The sequence below is a fragment of the Microtus pennsylvanicus genome, chromosome 9 (assembly GCF_037038515.1).
Source record: "Microtus pennsylvanicus isolate mMicPen1 chromosome 9, mMicPen1.hap1, whole genome shotgun sequence".
Taxonomy (NCBI): Eukaryota; Metazoa; Chordata; class Mammalia; order Rodentia; family Cricetidae; genus Microtus; species Microtus pennsylvanicus.
This window is the reverse complement of record NC_134587.1, coordinates 2,106,874-2,126,991: the sequence shown is the minus strand read 5'-3', so window position 1 is coordinate 2,126,991 and position 20,118 is coordinate 2,106,874. Positions and strand designations below refer to the sequence as shown.

The window sequence follows — 20,118 nt, the reverse complement described above, 5'->3', positions numbered from 1 at the left end:
TTAGAAATCAGTGACTATAGGGGTTGGAATCTTACAGGCCCAGAGCCCAACTATAATTTAACTAAGGCTGTTTTCAACCCTCTTGGAAGCTGTTCTTTTCCCACCTCTGCCTAACCTAACATCTCTGTGACTAACAGGTAAAAGCATTTAGAATGTAATGACTGCGTACCCCATGAGCATCTATGTATTGAAAGTTAGAGTGTCATCAGAAAACATCTGAACCCTACAACAAAAGATTTCTTTAATTTTGCTTTAATCCATGAATTAGTTCCCATTAATACAGTTCAAAAGTGTATTAATTTATTACTTGCTTCTTTCTGTTACTATAAATACCTCCTTAAACTGTTACTACCTTGGAACATGGAATTTGGCGTAATCTAAATCTGTATTCCAGGGCTGTGGTCCATTATACTAATAACCACAATGAAGTATTTCTTATCTCATTTAAGGTGAGTGTTGTGTTTTGCATTGACAACTGTTTGTTTTGTTTTTTAAATGATCAGCACCATGAAGACAATACTTTTGTTTCATTCATTAACTAGTGTACCACAATGAATTAACACAGTCTCTGACTCATAGTATGTGTTAAATAAATACTCGTCTTAATAATTAAGAAATGTGTGGCTGTATATTGCCACCAAAATAAAGGTCACATTGAATTTCCCATCTCTGGTGTTTGATTCCTGGGAATGTAATCTCATTGGAAACAGGGTAATTGCAAACGAAAGCAAACTAAGGTAAGAATATTAGGGTTAAACCTAATCGAATCACCCTGGTGTATTTATAAAAGGCAAGTTGGAGCATCAGCACACCTACAGAGGAGCACATTACATGAAGAAATAGATACAGGCGACCGTTAAGTGATGATGAAGGCAGAGAGTGCTGCAGCTGTAAGCAGAGAACCCCAGGGACCTCGAGTAAATCACAAAAAGTCAGGAAGAGACAAGAGGGGCTCTTACAGACCTCAGACAGATGACCTTGCCGACACTCAGATTTCTGACTTCAAGACATTCGAACAGCAAAAAAAATTAATTTCTACTTTAAGTCCCATGGTTTGTAGTACCTTCTCTCAGCAGTGTTAGGAAACTAAGACAGCAAATTGTTGTCATTACAAAGAAAAGTTATGAGAAAAAAGGTATTGTAAACAAATTCACTGTCTTTGTGGGACAATCTGATGCCCACTGTTTCATCATTTTTCAAAAGTCATGCAGAATATCTAGAGAATCTTTGAATGTTAAGCTTAAAACTATTTCAAATTTGTTAATCGTGTTAGATATACCTGCCATTATTTTCAACCTAAATTATGGCATCTTCCTTTTAATTTCTAAATCTTTAATTACTATTACTGCAAATTGATATAGATTTATTTTTCTACCTTTTTTATGAACCAATGAATTTTATTTGGGTTATTCACAGTAGTATGGGTGAGGGGTAGTTACTTACCATAGGAGTAATGTGTAGGGTAACAGACCAAAGGAAAAACACCCTGCCCCTGGCCTGATCCCTAGTCCTCAGACTTGGAAAACCCCATCCCCGTGACTGAGCATTAATAGTTAATCAATACCTCCAACCATACTGTGCTTTCTCACTAGCTCACCAAGCACGCTCCACAAACCCTATAAAGCCTGCCCTTCCATCCAGCCCTCTACTGTCTCTCTTCCTGTCCAGAGGCAGCCGCCATTCTGTTCTTTCTCCAGTAAACACCTTGTGTGAGGTTGATTGCATGGTGTACTTTCTGGTATTTCTTGGCTCCCAACTGCCAAGAAGCCAAAAAACAACAACAACAACAACAAAAAAAAAAAACCCAAAACCTACAAAATGACTCACCGACAACTCCAACACCAAGGCTCACCCTGGCATGGGTGACGACTCAAAAAAGCCAGGAAACCTGGAGCACACTGCAACTGGCTGGAGAGTGTCCCTTCCAGGGGCCTTAGCTCGTCTAAGCTGCTTCCAGGGAGCTCAGCTGGTCTTAGAGACATCTTCGCAGCTTGGCTTCTCTGAGGGTCTTTCTTTAGCTTTGCTTTGCTCCTCTGAGAGGGACTCTACAGGGAAGTTCCTTAAGCGGGAAGGCAAACAACTCAGAAAAGATACAGAAATTCCCTAAAACTGACTAGATTCACTAGGACCCGCCCCATCAGAGTAAGTGATAAAAGCTGAGAGTCCTTCTCAGAGGAGCAAAGCTAGGCTCTTTTTCCACGTTATATGAAATGTGTACACTTCTATTCCCTATGGTACATTCCTGAAATTGCCTATCTTTACTGTATATACTATACATTTGCATTATACATACAAATATATTTATGCTTATATTTACAGTCTATGTCACATCAGCAATTAATAATAAAATGTCTCTTATTCAATACCCAATTGAAGTATGAGAACATTAATATTTTGGTATAAATATTTGCTTGATATAATTTTTGATCTCCAACGTCTAAAAGGGTAATCTTTTTATACAGTCAAATAGGCGTAGCATGTTCTAGAATTCTATAGAAAGAATTAGATGAGAGACAGCTTAAGAAGCAAACATAAAGAAATAACTAGATGATGGTAGAGGTTACCCTGATTTTTTCTTCATACTTTCTATAAATATTAAATTATGCCATTTTACCCCATGAATATATATGCAATTACTGTGTGTTGATTAAAAACTAATTTACAGGTTAGAAGTCCCATGCTTAGGTTTATGGATTAATTTAAGGAATGTGTATCCTCATTACAAATCAAAATCTCTAATTCAACTCTTGATCTCTTCAGACTTTAATTACCAGGATATTACTCTAGGTTTGGAATATTAAACTGAATATGATAAACAAAACTTCAGGTAAATTATATTCTCTCCATTTTCTCTACCTTATTAAAGGGCTGTTTCAATGACATTCTGAGATTATCTAAGCATCTTCATTATCCTTTGGGTTCAAATTCTTAGTCCAGTGTCCCATCTCATTAAAATATATTGCTTTTTGTTGTTATTAGTGATTGCGTAATAGCCATAGGTAAATTTGAACAACATGGGCAGTTAAAACTTCATGTGTGAACTGGGCAGTGGTGGCACACACCTTTAATCCCAGCACTCCGGAGGCAGAGGCAGGCGAACCTCTGTGAGTTGGAGGCCAGCCTGTCTATAGAGTGAGTTTTAGCACAGCCAGGCCTGTTTGACAGAGAAATCCTGCATTGCAAAACAAAAACAAAAACAAACAAGCAAAAAAAATAATTCACGTATGGAATTATGGACTTGATACATGATATCTAGCAAGCATTTTCTTCAGTGTCTGCTGTCGTCATTCACATTGCCTGTCTTGTCCATAAATGAAATGAATACTATGAAAATATTATTGATTATAATGACAAATCACATAGAAACAGCCAAAGACAGAAAAGATTTCAATGTCTTCGTCTATGGTACATCTGATCAAGCCGTAGAAGTCATCAGTTGTATAGTCCTTGAGTTTAGTAGCAATTAGTTGAAATATGAATTAGTAAAAGGGTGAAAATAATTTCCTTTAAATTAAGTCTCTGGGTAAAATAATACCCCTCAGTATATCCCATCCTAAGATCATTCCAAATTAGCATACTTTAAACATAAATATAGCTTATTTTGCCACTTTTGATACTTTAAACTACTGTAAAGTGTCATCCCTATTCTTTGTGTCTATGACTTTGTAGTTTCTATCTTGTTCACAGAGTGCAATTTTGTATGTAGACCATGTGAGCCCATCCTTTTGCTAAAATATAGCAATTAAGATTGTCTTCATCTCCTTGTCCCTATAGATAACATTTTAATAAACATTGTTATTCATGCCCTGAATTGAATTATGTGTGTCAGTTGATGGGCAGGATATTTATGCCCATAAGCACAACAGCTAGGATTAGAGCAGAGGTGCTCATCTTCCAGGACTGACGAACCATTAAGCACTCCCAAAAGGGATTCGTTTATGTCTCCTTCAAACTCATAAAACTTGCTTAAGTTTTTAATAAGTACCTCATTCTGCTACACTTAACTACTGAATATAAAGTTGGTCTGTCCGAAGGAGATAAGCGGATTAAATGTAAAGATTTAATTATTGCAATCAAGCATACAGATTCTGTATGTAAAAAGACCAAACTAATCTATTGCTGAGGAAGTGAGGTTTCAGACTCTTCAGAGAACCATGAAAGGAGAAACAGTAATGATTCCTTATATTCTAGAATTATGACTACCACATTCCTCCAGAATGGAAATTCTCTAGTATGCTGTCTCTCTAAAACTGATGAGTATCATAAATTTCACTGTCTGTTGGCTCTGAAATTCCTCTGTGAATAGCTCTAGCCATGAATTGTTTGCCATTATTTTTGACCTTTCTCAGAGACCTATCTAAAATGCAAGGATGTCTCATTTCTATATTTACCCGACAAAGAAGCCCATATATCATCCATACCTTTATTTGCAGTCATTTTATGAGGGTGTGAAGAAAGCCTAGAAAGGAAGGAAACATTAGGTTAACTGTCCTCATATAGTCAATCAAAATCAAGCATTTGACTCAATTATTTAGATTAAACTTATGACCTTATAGCTTGACATTAGAAGCACTTTCTACCTGAGTCCAATACTGATCCTATTGGGAAGAGGGAAATCATTAGTGATACTGCTTTCTTTTAGGTTCATATTCCCAGAGCTCTATATCTTGTGTTAAAGCTAACCATAAATGGACTTGTTTCCTACAAACTCAGTGATTTTTTTTGCCTCTGGAGTATGCATAAGTAGTTTGAAAATGGCTTATGCAACCTCTCATTTGATTATGTAGTTTGTGTAAAATGAGAAATTTGGTTTTATGTTCATGCACCCAGCAAATTTCCTAGTAATAGTAGCTTCCATTAAGAAAGTTCAGACCTAATTTGCCCATAATTTTAGTTGAAGTCGTCAATGCCAGGTGAGTCAGAACATGAAAATGGGTCAGTTTCAACTCCCTAGATAGAGTAACTACGCATTGCACTGCTTCTCCAGCCTTCTTTGTGAATTGAAATGAAGCATGGACAGTGACTAATACATCCGATCATATCTGGATCAGTGCCTTCAGTCAGGTGGGAAGGTCAAAAGATGCTTTTAAAAGATATTTATGTGTTTACTAAGTTGACTTTATTAACTTGTAGGATTTGTTCAGCAAATTGAGGTTGGGACTCTGAAAGTTGGCCTGGATAAATAATGCAGATTAACAATCAGCTGAGATAGCCTAACCCTTTGGTGGTAGCTCAAGCGTGTGCAATATGGAACAAGTTGAATGGATATGGTGCCACCCTTAACAGTCAGATGGATGAATAAGTCACATGGGAAACTTTTATGAAAGGCTAAGACCAAGAAATGGAAACCGTATATTGCTGAGACACGTGCCTGTAAAGACTGGTCACAGTTCTATGTGGATTATATATAGACACTGACAGATTTGGTTCAACTCCTTTTTTACCTATGATCTATATACTATACTGCCTTGAAAGACAGATTCTGATGGTTTATAGCTAATTTTATGTGTCAACTTGACTGGGTTGAGAGATACCCTGGTAGCTGGTGAGACATTCGGGGGCAGGTGGTTATTGTTCTGGATCATTTGCAGGGTTATTGAAAATGCCACTAGTTTTATGTGGAACCCAGAACAAGAGAAGGCACTACAAAGTATGCATGGCTGTTCTCCAGACGGCTAAGCACAAATGATCCAGGACACGTCATATGATCTGGCATATATAATTAAGCACATAGAATGTAGTGCATCTAATAGCAGCGGACTGGAATGTTGCTTGGAGTCGTTGAAAAAGCCCTTAAAAGTACATTTAAGTTTAGTCCTTCAGGATTTCAGGAGATAATTCTTGGCCTTCTACTGAGTCATAGTAGAAACTGAAGGTTTGACAATAGGCACCCCTATTATCTAAGCACCTGATCTTTACCTCATGAGTGGAGTGTTAGCTGACCCACTGCATCACACCGTTGTGTATCCCAAACAATATTCTACTACCTCCGCACAGAGGCTGTGCCTCAGTGTACTGCTCTTTCAGTCAGAAATTGTTTCTGTAGTTACTGCTTCTCTGGCAGGGCCCTGGCTCTTGAGGCCATAGCTTGGTAGGAATTCTGTTCCCACAGTCTCTAGCCCTGTTGCTGTCGCTAAAGGTTGTTTTAACTAAATCTCTATTGTTCTATTTACAAATAAGACTCAGGATTCTATGGCTGGGGCGAAAACCTGAGAGGTCACAGAGGCTGAGGTGCAATCAGCTTGCCCTCTCTCCTTGCCAGAGTCTCCAAAAGAGCATGTCCTTCTGCTCCACCAAAGCATACAAGCAACACCACTTCCAATCATTCCTGGCTACTTCCTGTAATTTTTCTGTGTGCTCTGTGATACTCTGTGGCTATATGTTGTCAACTACTTGCTAAATCAGTCTCCTGACCCAAGACTCATTATGTTTAATTAATGCAAATACAAACTCAGGGTTTGCAGTGTGATCAAATGTCCCCCAACACCAGAGTCTTTTCATGCCATTTCTTGTTCATTTTTTAAAAAACTCTAGAATGTATTGTAAATCTCATAAACAAGCATAATACCTGATATATCATATAGTGCCTCACATTAGCTAATCTGTTGCCAAAGGATTCAACTATAACTACCAATACTGTTCTTTCCTATAGTTAAGATCAATTCATGTGTCATACTAAAAATTTTTTATTTAAATAATAAAATATACTATGAAATTCATTTAACAAGAAGAATGTTATTGCATTGATGCTTAATCTCATGCTCTATAAATCTGACTTTGTGAAATACAAAACCCTTTATATTTCCCATTGAAAATTATACAATATATTGATATGGTATTCACCTCAGTATGCTGTGAATATGTTTTATTGCCATTGGTTTATAAAGAAGCTGCTTTCAGCCAATGGCCTAACAGACTAAGTCAGAGAGAAAATCCAAACAGAGATCTAGAGAAAGAGTAGATGCAGTCAAAGAGATGCCATGTAACTGCTCATGGAGACAGAGGCTGCCAGAACCTTACTGGAAAACCACAAGCCTTGTGGTAAAATACAAAATAATAGAAATGGGTTAATTTAAAATGTAAGAGCTAACTAAAAGTACACTTAAGCTATTAGCCAAACAATTTTGCAATTAATATAGTTTCTGTGTGATTATTTCAGGTCTGGGCATCTGTGAATAAACAATTAGTCTCTGCAATTACTAGCTTCAATATTTGAAATAATAATCCACTGTTTCCCGAGTTAACCATTCTGCTGTTTAAGCAGGACATGCAGCAACTACACCTTAGATCAAGCATTCTATAGGCAGTCACTCCCTGGGCCAAACCTCCTGCTGTATCCTTGAAGGAGCAGGGATAGACTTTAATTCTCTCGCCTTCAGTCAGGGTGGTATGGATCCACCTCTGTGGGCCATCTCAATACCCCAAACACCAAGTAACTACACACTAGGTCACACCTTAAGTCAGACCCCCAATTAAAAACTGTGAAGCTAATCCCTTTGACCTTCAGTTAATGTGGAGAGGACCCACTTCAATGGGCCCTCACAATGAATATGATAAAGTACATTAAAAGGGATATAAGTAAATCCATTAATGAAAACACAAACATCAGTGGAATGAAATTTATAAAACTGTTCAAGACATGAAAGTGGAAATGCATCAACAAAGAAAACCCAACCCTGGGGAAAACTACAGATCCCAGATATATCTCATTTAAATTCACAGAAGAATGTATATATATAAATTATATACATAGAAGAAGATATATCTACACTTTGTAATTTTGTCATTGATTCACACTGAAAACATCCCAAGTACTTTCATTCATGTTTTGAAGTGAACGATATATTACTGTTAACCATCCCTACATACTACAGAAAACCAGAAAAAAGCAATACTACATGATCTCATGCCCATGTAATCTAAATATCTAATTTAAATTCACAGAAGTTAAGAGAATGGTGGTCATCAGAGACTGAGAAAGAACAGAAATAGGACATGGTTATTTAAAGGTATTGTAATTATGGTGAGAAAAAATAGTTTACTCCCTTGTGAACAGTTAGTATGTTCTAATCACATTATTTGACAACTATTTTACTTTTGTGTGGCATAATGGCTAAGGCAGAGTCAGGTTTTAAACACAGAACGTGGTTTCTACAGATTAATAATTGAAGTAAAATAGATTTCATAATAAGAGGTTTGTTGTTACATCTGTAGACCAGAGCAAAACTGTGATGCTAAACAATGCAGTTTTTATTGTTTTATGTCATAAACTTTCATTATATCTACCACCGTTCCTTAACTCTTTCCAGATGTCCTCCTATACCATGTTCCTCTTCAGTCTTCATGTGCTTTCTTAAAAACCACCCACTGAGTCTGATTTGAACAATATATTGCTGTCTTATTTGTGTTTTAATAAACAAAGCTTGCCTGAAGATCTGAGTGCAGAGCAAATCTACTAGAGGCCAGGGAGTGAATGACTCCCCCACCCTAGGAACCACCAAGTGCCAGCTGTTTAATCAGCTAGGAGGACCTCATGAGCCCTGCATCCATGCTGGAATGTTGGCTGGGTTGGCTTTGTACAGGTCTTGGACATATGGCCCAAGCCATGTCGAGAAGACCGATTTCATAGCCTACACTCCTCCCTGAACTTTGGCTCTATCAGGCTCCCTTCCTCTTCTCTGAATAAAATTTTTATAAGAAACATGGTTTTAAATTTTTTCATGAATGTTTTTTTTCTCGAAAAATATCATTATATTAAAAATAGGTGTGATTGTAAATTGCTTTCCTGGTAAATCAGCTACGATTAATATTTAGATTCATTATGCGTATTTAGATATTTTAACGGAATTTTCATTTATATTAATTACTCATTAGTCTCTATAGTCAAGTAATGAATAATGTAGGAACTTAACGAGTGTCTGTGGGTCTCACTGAATTTCACTGCTAACAAAGGATTATGAGATTTATTTAAAACCATAATTTGAGGAGAGAAGATTCATCCCTGTGCACTTTCCTACATTAAATAGGAAATACACTGTTGAACAATTGGCTATTTTAAAATATACAAGATTATCTTCTGAAGATAATTTGAATTGGATTATATGTGCTTGGGAGTACATAAAACAAGTAAAAATAAAAAAAAAAGGATACAATGGACCATTTGTCTGTGTATACGTGTGAGGACTATACCCCAGAGAGTGTGGAAGCATGTTTGATCTGTTGTCTGTACATGATTTAGTAAGTGGGGTGGTTTTAATAGGAATGCCCCCACAGGCTCACAGACTGGAATGCTTAGGCAACAGTGAAAGGCACCATTTGTAAGGGATTAAGAGGTGTGGCTTTGTTGGATGAAATGTGTCACTGGGGGTGGGCCATACCAGGGTCAGTGTCTCTCTTTCTCTCTATATACAGATCAAGATATAGCTCTGAGCTATTGCTCCAGTACTTGCCTGCACGTCACAATCCCTGCCACCGTGATGATAATGGACTTATCCTCTGAACCTAAAAATAAGACCTCTTGTTAGAGTACAATCCTAAACCAGACATACCTTGCCCAAACCCAAGAACCGATGCAAAGGAAATGCTGTCAGTTTATCTATGGGAGGGCAATTATTTACATTCATTTTTCCTGGTTAGATTTTATGAATCACTTATCTTCTTTTCCCTCAGAAACACTTACCATCTTTCCTTCTAAATGGAAGAGGAGTGGATATAAAGGTACCTGCCTAATGAGATAATCCATGAAAAGAATTCAACCCAGTGCTCATCAAATTTAAAAACAGAGTTAAAATTGCAACCGTATTGCTGTGATGCAGACTGAAATCCCACCACTTGGGAAGCTGAGGTGTAAGAATTAAAACTACAGGGATTGTTTAGGTGGGAATTAGTAAGGCGCTACCTCAACATAAAGCTAACAGGTAGCAATCAAAGCAACTGTTATCAACCTTCATATTTTCATTTAAAGTTTACAAATAGAGGTGAAACCCAGTCATATTTAATGTGGGAAAATAAAAGATTGCTACTCTCATCTTTCAGTCACTTTTGGTTTAATCACTAAACAGAAGATATCTTCTTAAATGAGTGAATTTTTATCACTTACAAAGATTCTTTGAAAGAGAACTATGAAGCAAAACCCAGCCATTTTTGCTTGTAGGAGATCTTAGTTAGGGTTTCCAAAGCCACGATAACTCATCATGCCCTATAGCTGTTTAAGGAGGAAAGGGATTATTTGGTTTACATATACTGAGCCACAGTTTGGTGAGGAAAGCCAAAACAGGAAGGCCAACAGGACGGGAACCTGGAGACAGAAGCTGATAAAAGATCATGGCAAATGCTGTTTACCAACTTGCTATCCAGGGCTTGCTCAGACTAATTTTTTTATATACCCAGGCCCACCTGTGAAAGGATGGCACTGTCCACATCAATGTAATTCATATAGATACAGGCTTGCCCACAGGCCAAAATAGTGGGACATTTTCTCATTCGAAGGTTCCTTCTTCACAAATAACTCTAGCTTGTGCCAAGTTGGCAAAAATCTAGCCATTGCATAGGGAATATATCTAAAACTCTACGATTGAGAAGAATTGTCAAGACAGAGATTGGAAAGAGTCTGACAGCTGTACACAAGTGTTAGCCCAATAGAGTGAGCAGCTGAGCAGGCCAGGTACTTTTGCACAGAGCAGCCTCAGTGTGGAGAAGATGATAGAGAGGATTGCTGTTGTTTTGTTTCTTACATAACGTCTCCAAAGACTCACTTTATTCTCAACTTCCTTGTTTGTGAAGCTGCACTAAAGATAAAGCTTTTCTCTGACTGTTCACTAATTACGTGAAAATATTAGCAGCAACATAAAATCAAGCCACAAGTGATAAGCAGCTACCTTAAATAGCACTGTGATCACTGCAATGTTAATACAAGCAGCCAGCTGGCGGGGAATGATAAGGATGTAGTGATATTTTAATTGGCACTTGTTCTGCGCACATGCATTAGAATGGTTACAATACCAATGACATGAGTCACTGACAATTATTCCATGTTAGCAAAAAACAAATTTCCTTTAATTTAGCATTATGAAGATAAAAAGTAAGGAAATTACAAAACCACAATTAGAGGCATTTTATTTAAAATGTGTTAAAACGAGTGTTTATTCTTTGAAAATATTGAAAAGCACCACCTTATTTCTGTAGTGGTTGTACATAACTTGATGTGGTTTTGAAAAGACAAGAAAAACAAAAAAAAAACCTGTGAACTCAATATCCGTTAAAGTCTAATAAAAATAAATTAGACAGCACGATAGTGAGCTCTATGAAGTTTTGATTTGGAGTACAACTTTAAACACAATTATAATTTTTGTTTTTATTTTTTTTCATATAATATGATCATGTAGTACCCTCCCCAAGCTTCTCCCAGGTCCTCCCCATCTTCCTATTCAACCCAACTTTATGTTCTCTCTATCTGTAAAACTAATACAAAATATACAAAAACAAAAATCAAAACATTCAACAAATTAATAAGTCAAAATAAAATAAATAAAAAGTCTCAAAAAAAAAAACTGGAGGGAAATGGGAGGCTGGTGGGAGGAGGTGGAAATTTGTTTTTTTTTTCTCTTTTCTTTATCCTCCTTTTATCAATAAAAAAATTAAAAAAAAAAAAAGAAACCCACAAAAAAAAATATTCTAGATACACAGAAAATTTTACAACCATGTATATTTTATAGTTCTAGGCCAAATTTCTGAAGATGTATTCTCTATAGAAACTGCTTACATCACTTTATAACAGAAACTATAGAGGCAAAACTACATTATTTCTTTAAGATACTGTTTGTTTCAAGTGAGCCTAATAAACAATTCCTACTGTAAAAAAAAAAAAAAAAAAAAAAAAAAAAAAAAAAAAAAAAACTGTGGACTTCATTTTGAGTTGGTTAACTACTCCTGGACATGACACCTCCCTGGGTGTGGTTGTTATTTACTCCTCTCAGTGCTGAGACTCTATCTGACTCATAATTGTACAGACCTTGTGCATGCTTGGCTCAGTTTTATTTATTTCCTATGTCTATCAGTCCTTGAGCCTGAGAGACACCAGCTTTCTGTATTATCATCTGCTGCAACGAGAAACTTCTCTGCTGAGGGTTGAGTAAGATACTGATCTGTGGATTAGCAATATCATTAGGAGTCATTTTCTTGCTAGGCTCTTTTAGCAGAATAACAGTAGTTGGCTGTCCACCAAATGCTCTTGATCTATCTAACGCCAGGTTTGTGGCCTGATTTTCAGCAGTGTCAGGTGTGGGTTCTATCACACAGAGTAGGCCTTCAATCAATTAGAAATTAGCGGTTGGATTCCCTTTACCTTTCAGGCCACTATTCCACCAGGATATCTTGTAGACAGGTTGCTGTTGTGGTAGCAACGGTTGTAGCTAATTAATATTTGTGATTATCTTTCCCCTCTGGTGGTGTGCAGAGTGCCTTCCAGCACCATAGGATCTGGACAGCGGGAATGAAGCTTCTAGTTAGACGCCAGATTTATTTCTTCACATTCAGCAACATAAATATCGTCATCAGCAGTAGGGCCTTACAACCGGTTTGTAGAAAGCAACCCATAGCCTTGCCTACAGCCTGTGATACTTGGGCATTTCCGTGGGAGCATTTTGTCCAGCAGCTCCACAAAATGTAATCCATTCCAGGTGCTGGAAATTTTACTTGTTGACAGAAAATATCGAGCTAGGGCACCGTCTTCCCCATTAGCTACTATAATTCTTAATTTTGAAAGCAATACCCTTTCACTCAGTCTTGGCATCGCTATCTAATAGTAATTTCTACTCTCACATTTGGAGGGATGTCACTTTTCAGATTATCACACCCTTAATATTTGAAAATAAAATGTAAGTTATTGATAAGATAGTTACAAATTTAAGGAGGTTTTTAGTACACAGAGTTAACAGCTTTAAATGACCCAGAATGGGCTAATGGGTCAAGGAACCTCTGGAAAAAAGTCCTAGTTCTTGACCAATCAAATGACTGCCTAGAAACTACTATGTCCATGCAACTGCTCAAAGACAAGCACCGCATTTTAAACAGTTGTGTTCTACCCTGTCCAGTCATGACTGTCTCAGAGGGCTGAGAGCTTTACAAAACTGGGTTGGATGGCTGGGGACAGGAGGAGAGGATAAAGTAGAGGACACAGGAGGATGATAAAGGGAAAGGGAAGAACAGAGGAAGGAACATGAAACAGGATCATTTGTGGCACGTGAGCCTGATATGCAATGTTGGGAGAACTGGGGTGTGGGATGGTACGAAGTTTTACTGCAGAAGATGAACATATAGCCAGGTGGACCTCTGGCTCTAGGTATGCTTGGGAACACTTGTAGTTTTTTCGGTGAAAAAAATTAGCTAGTTCTTGGCTCTGTTTTCTCAGCCTCCTACCCAGCCCAATTTTACATTTTCTGTTTGTTTGGATTATCTAAGGGGTGACGGTTTCCAAGAGAACCAGATTTTCCTTGGAAGTCGTCACAGTCCGGTTGTCTGGGGCCGAATCTCCCAATGTGAGCCACTCGATCTGCTGCGTGGCCGCTACTGTTCTAGGTGGAACGTACGCTCGTGGGGCCGCAGGGGGCTGGCACCGGTCATTCGAAACTGTGGGACCACGGTGAAGGAAGCCAGGAAGCGTCAAGGGAGGACGGGAGGCTCAGGCCGCCATGGAGCTGTACCTCAGCGCCTGCTCCAAGACGGCCAATGTTGCTGCCAACAAAGCAGCCTCCAGCAGCATGGCTGAGGACAGTCAGCAATGCGGAGAAGTGAGTGGGGTGGCCTCAGGCCAGTGTGGATGTCCTGGGCCTCAGTCCGGCCTGGGAGTGGTCACTGTGGGGCTCGGGCTGGGAGCAGCAACCGCCTTACCAGCCCCTGTCTGGCTAGGGCAGGATGCCTTAGGCTGGCTGAAGAGAGGGACCCTGTAAGGGTGTGCCCTGCAGGCCTTTGCTTCTGATTCTTGGATTTCTATCTCTATTGTGGGAGGAGATGGGCCAAAGCGTAAGACTACTACCGAAAGAAACGACAAGTTATCTGATTATGTTTCACAGAGGATACACAAGACGCCCATGCCAGGGGTGGGAGCCGCTCAGCTGCTGGATCTTCCTCTTGGGGTCAAGCTGCCTATGATCCCAGGAACTGACACTGTATATTTTACGACGAATATCAGTGAAAAGGTAAGGCAGCTTTTTCTAATTACATTAGTTATCTTGCGTCCCAACGCTGTAGTCTCCTTGCTGTTAGAGAACACAGCAGAGTCTATTAGGAGACTGTGTACTAGCGAACACAGCAGAGTCGATTAGGAGACTATATACTAACAGGCAGACATCCTGGCCACAGGTATTGTTTAGGGTGTGCATAAAGCAACTTCATCCAGTGTGGCTTTATGGGAATATGATCGAAAGGATTTAATTCCTCAGCGCTACTTTAATTTATATTACATGCAACATATCAACGTTTAGTTATAAGCCATTTATATGTCTATGTATTAACTTTTTTCATAGAATTTTTTGATTAAAAGGCTATTAATAGTTTCTATTAATTAAGACTAGTATTTTAATCAATACCGGGATTAAACTCTCAGTGAAAGACATTTTTGTTTTGTGTTTTTCTTTTGAGTCAAATGCTATCCCATGCAGTAAGTTAAAAAATAGATTTAAAATTATTTTTCTTGTTTAGTATTATAATTCTCATAAATGGAGAAAGACGCTGCTTCTGTGAGGATGAAACCCGGTGATCATCTTAGCCCTCTTCCTCCATGCACAGCTTCAGAATGATTTCTTCCAGCTGAGATGGTTTATGCCCATTTAAACAAACGACCACCACTCATTTTTATTGTCCAGTTTGTTGCCAAACTTGGTTTACTCCTTTTTTTCTTCTTTCTAATTTCTTAATCTGAGTCATTCTAGATGATCACTTGTAACTACATCACAGTCACTAATGTATTTTTTCCTAGAACCCACATTTCTTTAGGCTGAATAATTGTACTCATCACTTATAACAAATTCTCAACGGTTAAGAGCACTGCCTGCACGTCCAAAGGTCCTGATTTCAGTTCCCAGTAAGCACATGGTGACTCACAACCATCTGTAATGAGATCTGGTGCCCTATTGAGGGAGAGACCTGGTCAGTCGTCCTCATCAACTTAGACTGCCAATATGGACAAGTTCCACAGAACCGCCATATACGGGAGCCCATGCATGCTTCAGCACTGTCAGGCCATAAACTTCATTCATATACTGCCTACTTCCCTTACTATTTTTGTCCTCCTCCAGTTCTTGACTAAATAATTCTGAAGAAGGCTTATAATGTCAAGTGTTACTTTAATTATTATTGAGAAACATGTTTGTCGTTGTCAAAAGTCAATATTTAAAAAGAGTTGACAGCCAAATGTTACCCTCTGAGAGAGACAACAAATTCCTTCCTTGACATATTATTTCCCTTAAGGAAAGTTAGACTTTAAGCTACTGGAGGACGGATGCTCTCTGGGACACTTTCGTAGTCCTTCTACCTACTTTACCGATTAGGCCCTTTGAAAGATGTTGAGCTTGTGGAATTATGACCTTCGTGACTTAACAAAGCAGTATAAATGCAAATGAAGAGCTACTGTGCAATCTTGCCTTAGACTTTCCTGTTTGCCCAGCACGAAGCATTGCTTCTGCCTTCTAGTTCTTTCTAGAGCCCTACTCTGCCTGATTCTCCAGAATTCAAGAAGTGGACTGAACGCATAGACCTGTATTTACAGGTCACAAACTGGCACCTTCAGGGCCCTCTAAGTTGGTGCACGATATTATCGGCAGTGTGAACTGAATTAGATGCCCATAAACAGCAATGCTCTTCAGATTCTCCAGCTCCCCCCACATGCTTCAACGTCAACGTCATCACCTGTTGTCTGACTTGGCAATGTATTAGTAAGCATCGGAGCTGACAAAATGCAAAGACAGCATTAGCACATTTTCACACATTCTTCTATCTGGTACCTTTTTGTCTTCAGAAGTGAATGTGCAAGTTCTTACCATCCTTCTCCCCTTGAAAAATTAACTGAGAACTCACACCTGATAATGTTTGAGTTGATAAATGAGACTGAATAATTTAAGTGTTTCCTTCAAAGGAAAATCATAGGGATCACAAACATTAGTTGACTGTCATTTCATTCCTTTATGGGTTATGCTTATTATGCTGTTTATATGAAAATATTCATATCTACAATTGTACTGTAAAATCATTCTTATACATTAGTATTTGTTGTATGAGGTTGTGTTCGCTGTTCACAGAGGATACAAACCTATTTTCTCTAAATATGCCTTAAAATTAGTATTTAGTGGAATTGTAGAGTATAGACACTGGTTTTTTTTTTTCTAACACTCAAAGTGCTTTGGGTTTGGTAAAGGTCCCAAGACACTATGATTCTTTATCCTTAGCATTTGGCATCTAAGTTCTACACTGCTAATATGTGTTATTTCCATTTATTTTATAAAAGATTTTTGCATTATTTTTCTTCACTTTAAGATGATTGAAACATAGTAGTTAACATTATCCTTTTTTTTTTCCTTTTATGTATAGAGTCTTAATCTAGGGGGAGACAGACTTCTAGTATTGGCTTTATTTCTTAAAACAAACCATGCACTATTCCTATTCTTTTCCTCATCCTGGTTTTTGTCTCATGGCCATAAGGTGATGCATCAGGGAACAAACTGGCTTAGTGGGGCCAACTGTTTAAATTACTTCATGTGGGTGAGGGGAAAAAGAGAAAGTTGTCTGAGTAAGTCCTCTTGTTGCTTGCTTATTCCCAGTTCAAATTTAAACTGCATTTAAACTGTCTGATTTTTATAGTCATGTCAGCAGGTTAATTAAAAGTGGAAATACATTAATTTATATTTGCAATATTTTAATATCTGTGTATGCAGCTTTTTCGACCTTCCTATGGTTTTAACCTGAGTGATCCTTACTGCCGACTCTTGGAAACCCAATATAAAAGTCTCCATGATCCCCATTTAAGAACGTACTATAAGCGCAAGGATATTCTGAGAAGACTAAAAAAAGGAGGCTACATCACCAGCAATAACAAAGTAGGTGGTCGGCTGCTTGTTTTCCTTAATCGGAGAGAACTTATATCATTTTGTGTTTGTTCCCCTACACTTAGGAAAAAGAGTCTGTTGGTGCAAAAAACACAGCTTTCACCTCTAATGGAATAAGAAATGATTTCTTTTGGAGTTGAAAATAATTGACCATTGCTCAGGAATGATCAGGAACACAGATTTCAGTTACCCCAAATTCCATGATCTAATGCGGAAGTAGCCTCATAAAGTTTTATAATAACTAAACAAAGAAAATCATAAATTAGGAGACTTTTAAGATATGATGGTGGAAATATCAGAGAAGTGATTATAGTCAGTCAAAGAAGTCTCAGCTGTCGGCCTTGGGTGCTTTGTGGGTAACATTCTTCTCCCTTTGAGGACTGGAAAATAGGGTTTTGTTAAAAGGTCAAAGGGGGCTTTTATGTGTTAGTCCCAATACAGGTGGGCAAAGAATATCGAAAGACTCTTTCAGATCAGTTATTCTTAGACTGAGTATCTGCAGCCTTCCATCCCCCCACATCACTGAAGTCCTGGTCTGTAGACCAGCTTGTCAGGTACAGCGTCTTTCTGGGAATTGTCTTTCAGAAGTTATCACCGTTAGCTTTCTTGTAATAAGTTACTTCTTGATGAGCTTTATAGAATACTCAAAGATCAAAATTTCACACGTGATTATTTCTTTCACTCTTTTCTGTTTAATATCAAAATATTGTTGTCGAGTATTTTGAAGAGGCAAAGGAATATTAATGTTCCCAGCTGACTCATAGTTCTCTTTTTCCTGTCTGTAATGGTACTGTTTTGTTATATGTGTTTTTTTTTTAAATATTGAGATAGAAATGTAGGAAAGGTAGTTTGTTAGCATCCTGAGAGATTACTCTTATTGCACTTGAACATTATATTTACAATCATAATCCAATTATAATGAATTAGAATTACCATTTTAATAACTAAAGTTATGTGTGACTAATAACATCCTTTTTATAATAAAGTTTTTATTTCTAAATAGAAGTTTCTTGCTTACAAATGTAGAGTCACCACCTACCAAACCGTTAATAATTTCTTACTCTTCGCACCGTATCACTAAAATTTTCATTTTTTTATTGCTTTTTATTGAGCTCTACATTTTTCTCTGCTCCCCTCCCTGCATCTCCCCTCCCCTTCAATCCTCCCCTAAGGTCCCCATGCTCCCAATTTACTCAGGAGATCTTGTCCTTTTCTACTTCCCATGTAGATTAGACCTATGTATATCTATCTCTCTTAGGGCCCTCATTGTTGTCTAGATTCTCTGGAATTGTGATTTGTAGGCTGCTTTGATTTATAGCAGCCCAGCTAGCTCAGTTGGTAGAGCATGAGATTCTTAAAATCAGGGTTGTGGATTCGAGCCCCACGTTTGGTGTCATAAAAATTTTCATTGCTTTTTTTCACTCTAATAAGCAACTGTTATGACTTTCAGTCTTCGTACAATTAAAATATTGATGCATTATTGGCTTTATTTTTAGATTGTATGTAGTTTGAGGGAACTGAATAAATACCGGCAGTATCTTACGAGTTTAAAATTAGACTTTGAAAGGAACTACTTACGAGAACAGGTAAGTTATGCATTTAAAATCAGTGGTTTAAATAGACGATAAAAAGGTTTTGTGTGTACCTGAGTGTGTAAAATATCGTCTTATATTTTGAAGTTTAATTGCTAATTAAATAATAATCTGTGCAAAATTCGGAGAAGAAATAAACAATATTTAGAAGTTGCAACTTTTGCCCAGTAAGGGAAAAAGATTAAATCATAAAATCAATATACTAATATTCAGTATTATTTTTTATATTTAGTGTTAATGTAGTGAGTAATTCAGTAAACCAAAAAAGTCAGCAGGTCAGATAAGCTAGTTAGACCTTAGCTGGCAGTAGAAGCTGTCTCTTGTACTAGAAAAATTCCGAAGCTAAATCCAAAATAGTCTTAGGAACAGCTGTTTTTCTTGTTACATATGTGATGTCCTACATAACATGGAAGAACCGTAGACCGTGAGTTTGTATCTATGTATGAATACTGTATTTATTCACAAAAACTCATAAAAGTGAAACAGAATTCTTAGGTTATGCTTGTTTCTTTTAGTCCTGAATCAAAGTTGTGTATTCTCTCTCTCTCTCTCTCTCTCTCTCTCTCTCTCTCTCTCTCTCTCTCTCTCTCTCCCTCTCCCTCTCCCTCTCCCTCTCCCTCTCCCTCTCCCTCTCCCTCTCTCTCCCTCCTTCCCCAGCATGTGTAGTCAGATGTTTATTTAAAGTCAAGAGAGCTAAAAATTAGGAAAACATGTGCTCACAATTTTATATTACAAAGTAAGAATGTTAGAGAAAAGCAAGAATGACTCAGATCAGTTCAGTGCCCACCTGAAACACTCTGCAAACTGGAACCAGAGAACTGTGAGTTCCAGGCCAACCTGGGTTATATATTTTGAGACATTGTGTCATAAAAATCAAAAATAAATGGAAAAATAGACAGAGACAGAAAATGTAGTATTGATGATGAAATAAAATAGTTGTCTTCTGTTTTTAGAGCGATAAATCCTTACTTTAGTTCAGCTGTCGGCTTTTGTAATGGATTCAAAACAGAATTAAATGCAGTTAAACAATTTACCATTTATAAAATATAGGAATTTTAATGATTATATTTCTGGGAAATGTAAAAATATTATATATTTCTGGCATTCTTTTATTTAAAAAAATAGCAATTGATTACAAAACAGCTGCACAAACTGCAAGAAACCAGCCAATATCCTCACTGTTCTGACGTCACACGGTTCCAAAACTGGTTGTTACAGGACAACACACAATCTATTAAGGACCAAGAACGTTTGTTAAGACACAGGTGAGCCTGAAGCTCTAGCACTGTGAGTGTGTGTGTGTGTGTGTGTGTGTGTGTGCACATGTTTGCAATAAATTATACTCAAAAGCATTGTAAGCAGGACTTTTATTTTCTTAAGTAGTAAATATTGTTCAATTGACCTTTGTTCCTTGGTAAGGAAAGGGAAGG

General features: G+C 37.6%; 1 protein-coding gene across 1 annotated transcript in view; it reads left to right on the top strand.

The window, feature by feature from the left end:
• Window positions 1-13,688: 13,688 nt before the first annotated feature.
• The window catches only part of Fsip2 (fibrous sheath interacting protein 2), a 66,689-nt gene continuing 60,259 nt past the window's right edge, over window positions 13,689-20,118 (top strand). Inside the window, exons 1-5 of the mRNA XM_075984384.1 lie at window positions 13,689-13,787; window positions 14,070-14,195; window positions 16,926-17,087; window positions 18,593-18,682; window positions 19,814-19,953. Coding sequence (XP_075840499.1) covers window positions 13,689-13,787; window positions 14,070-14,195; window positions 16,926-17,087; window positions 18,593-18,682; window positions 19,814-19,953 — 617 coding nt within the window. The remainder of the gene's footprint in view (window positions 13,788-14,069; window positions 14,196-16,925; window positions 17,088-18,592; window positions 18,683-19,813; window positions 19,954-20,118) is intronic.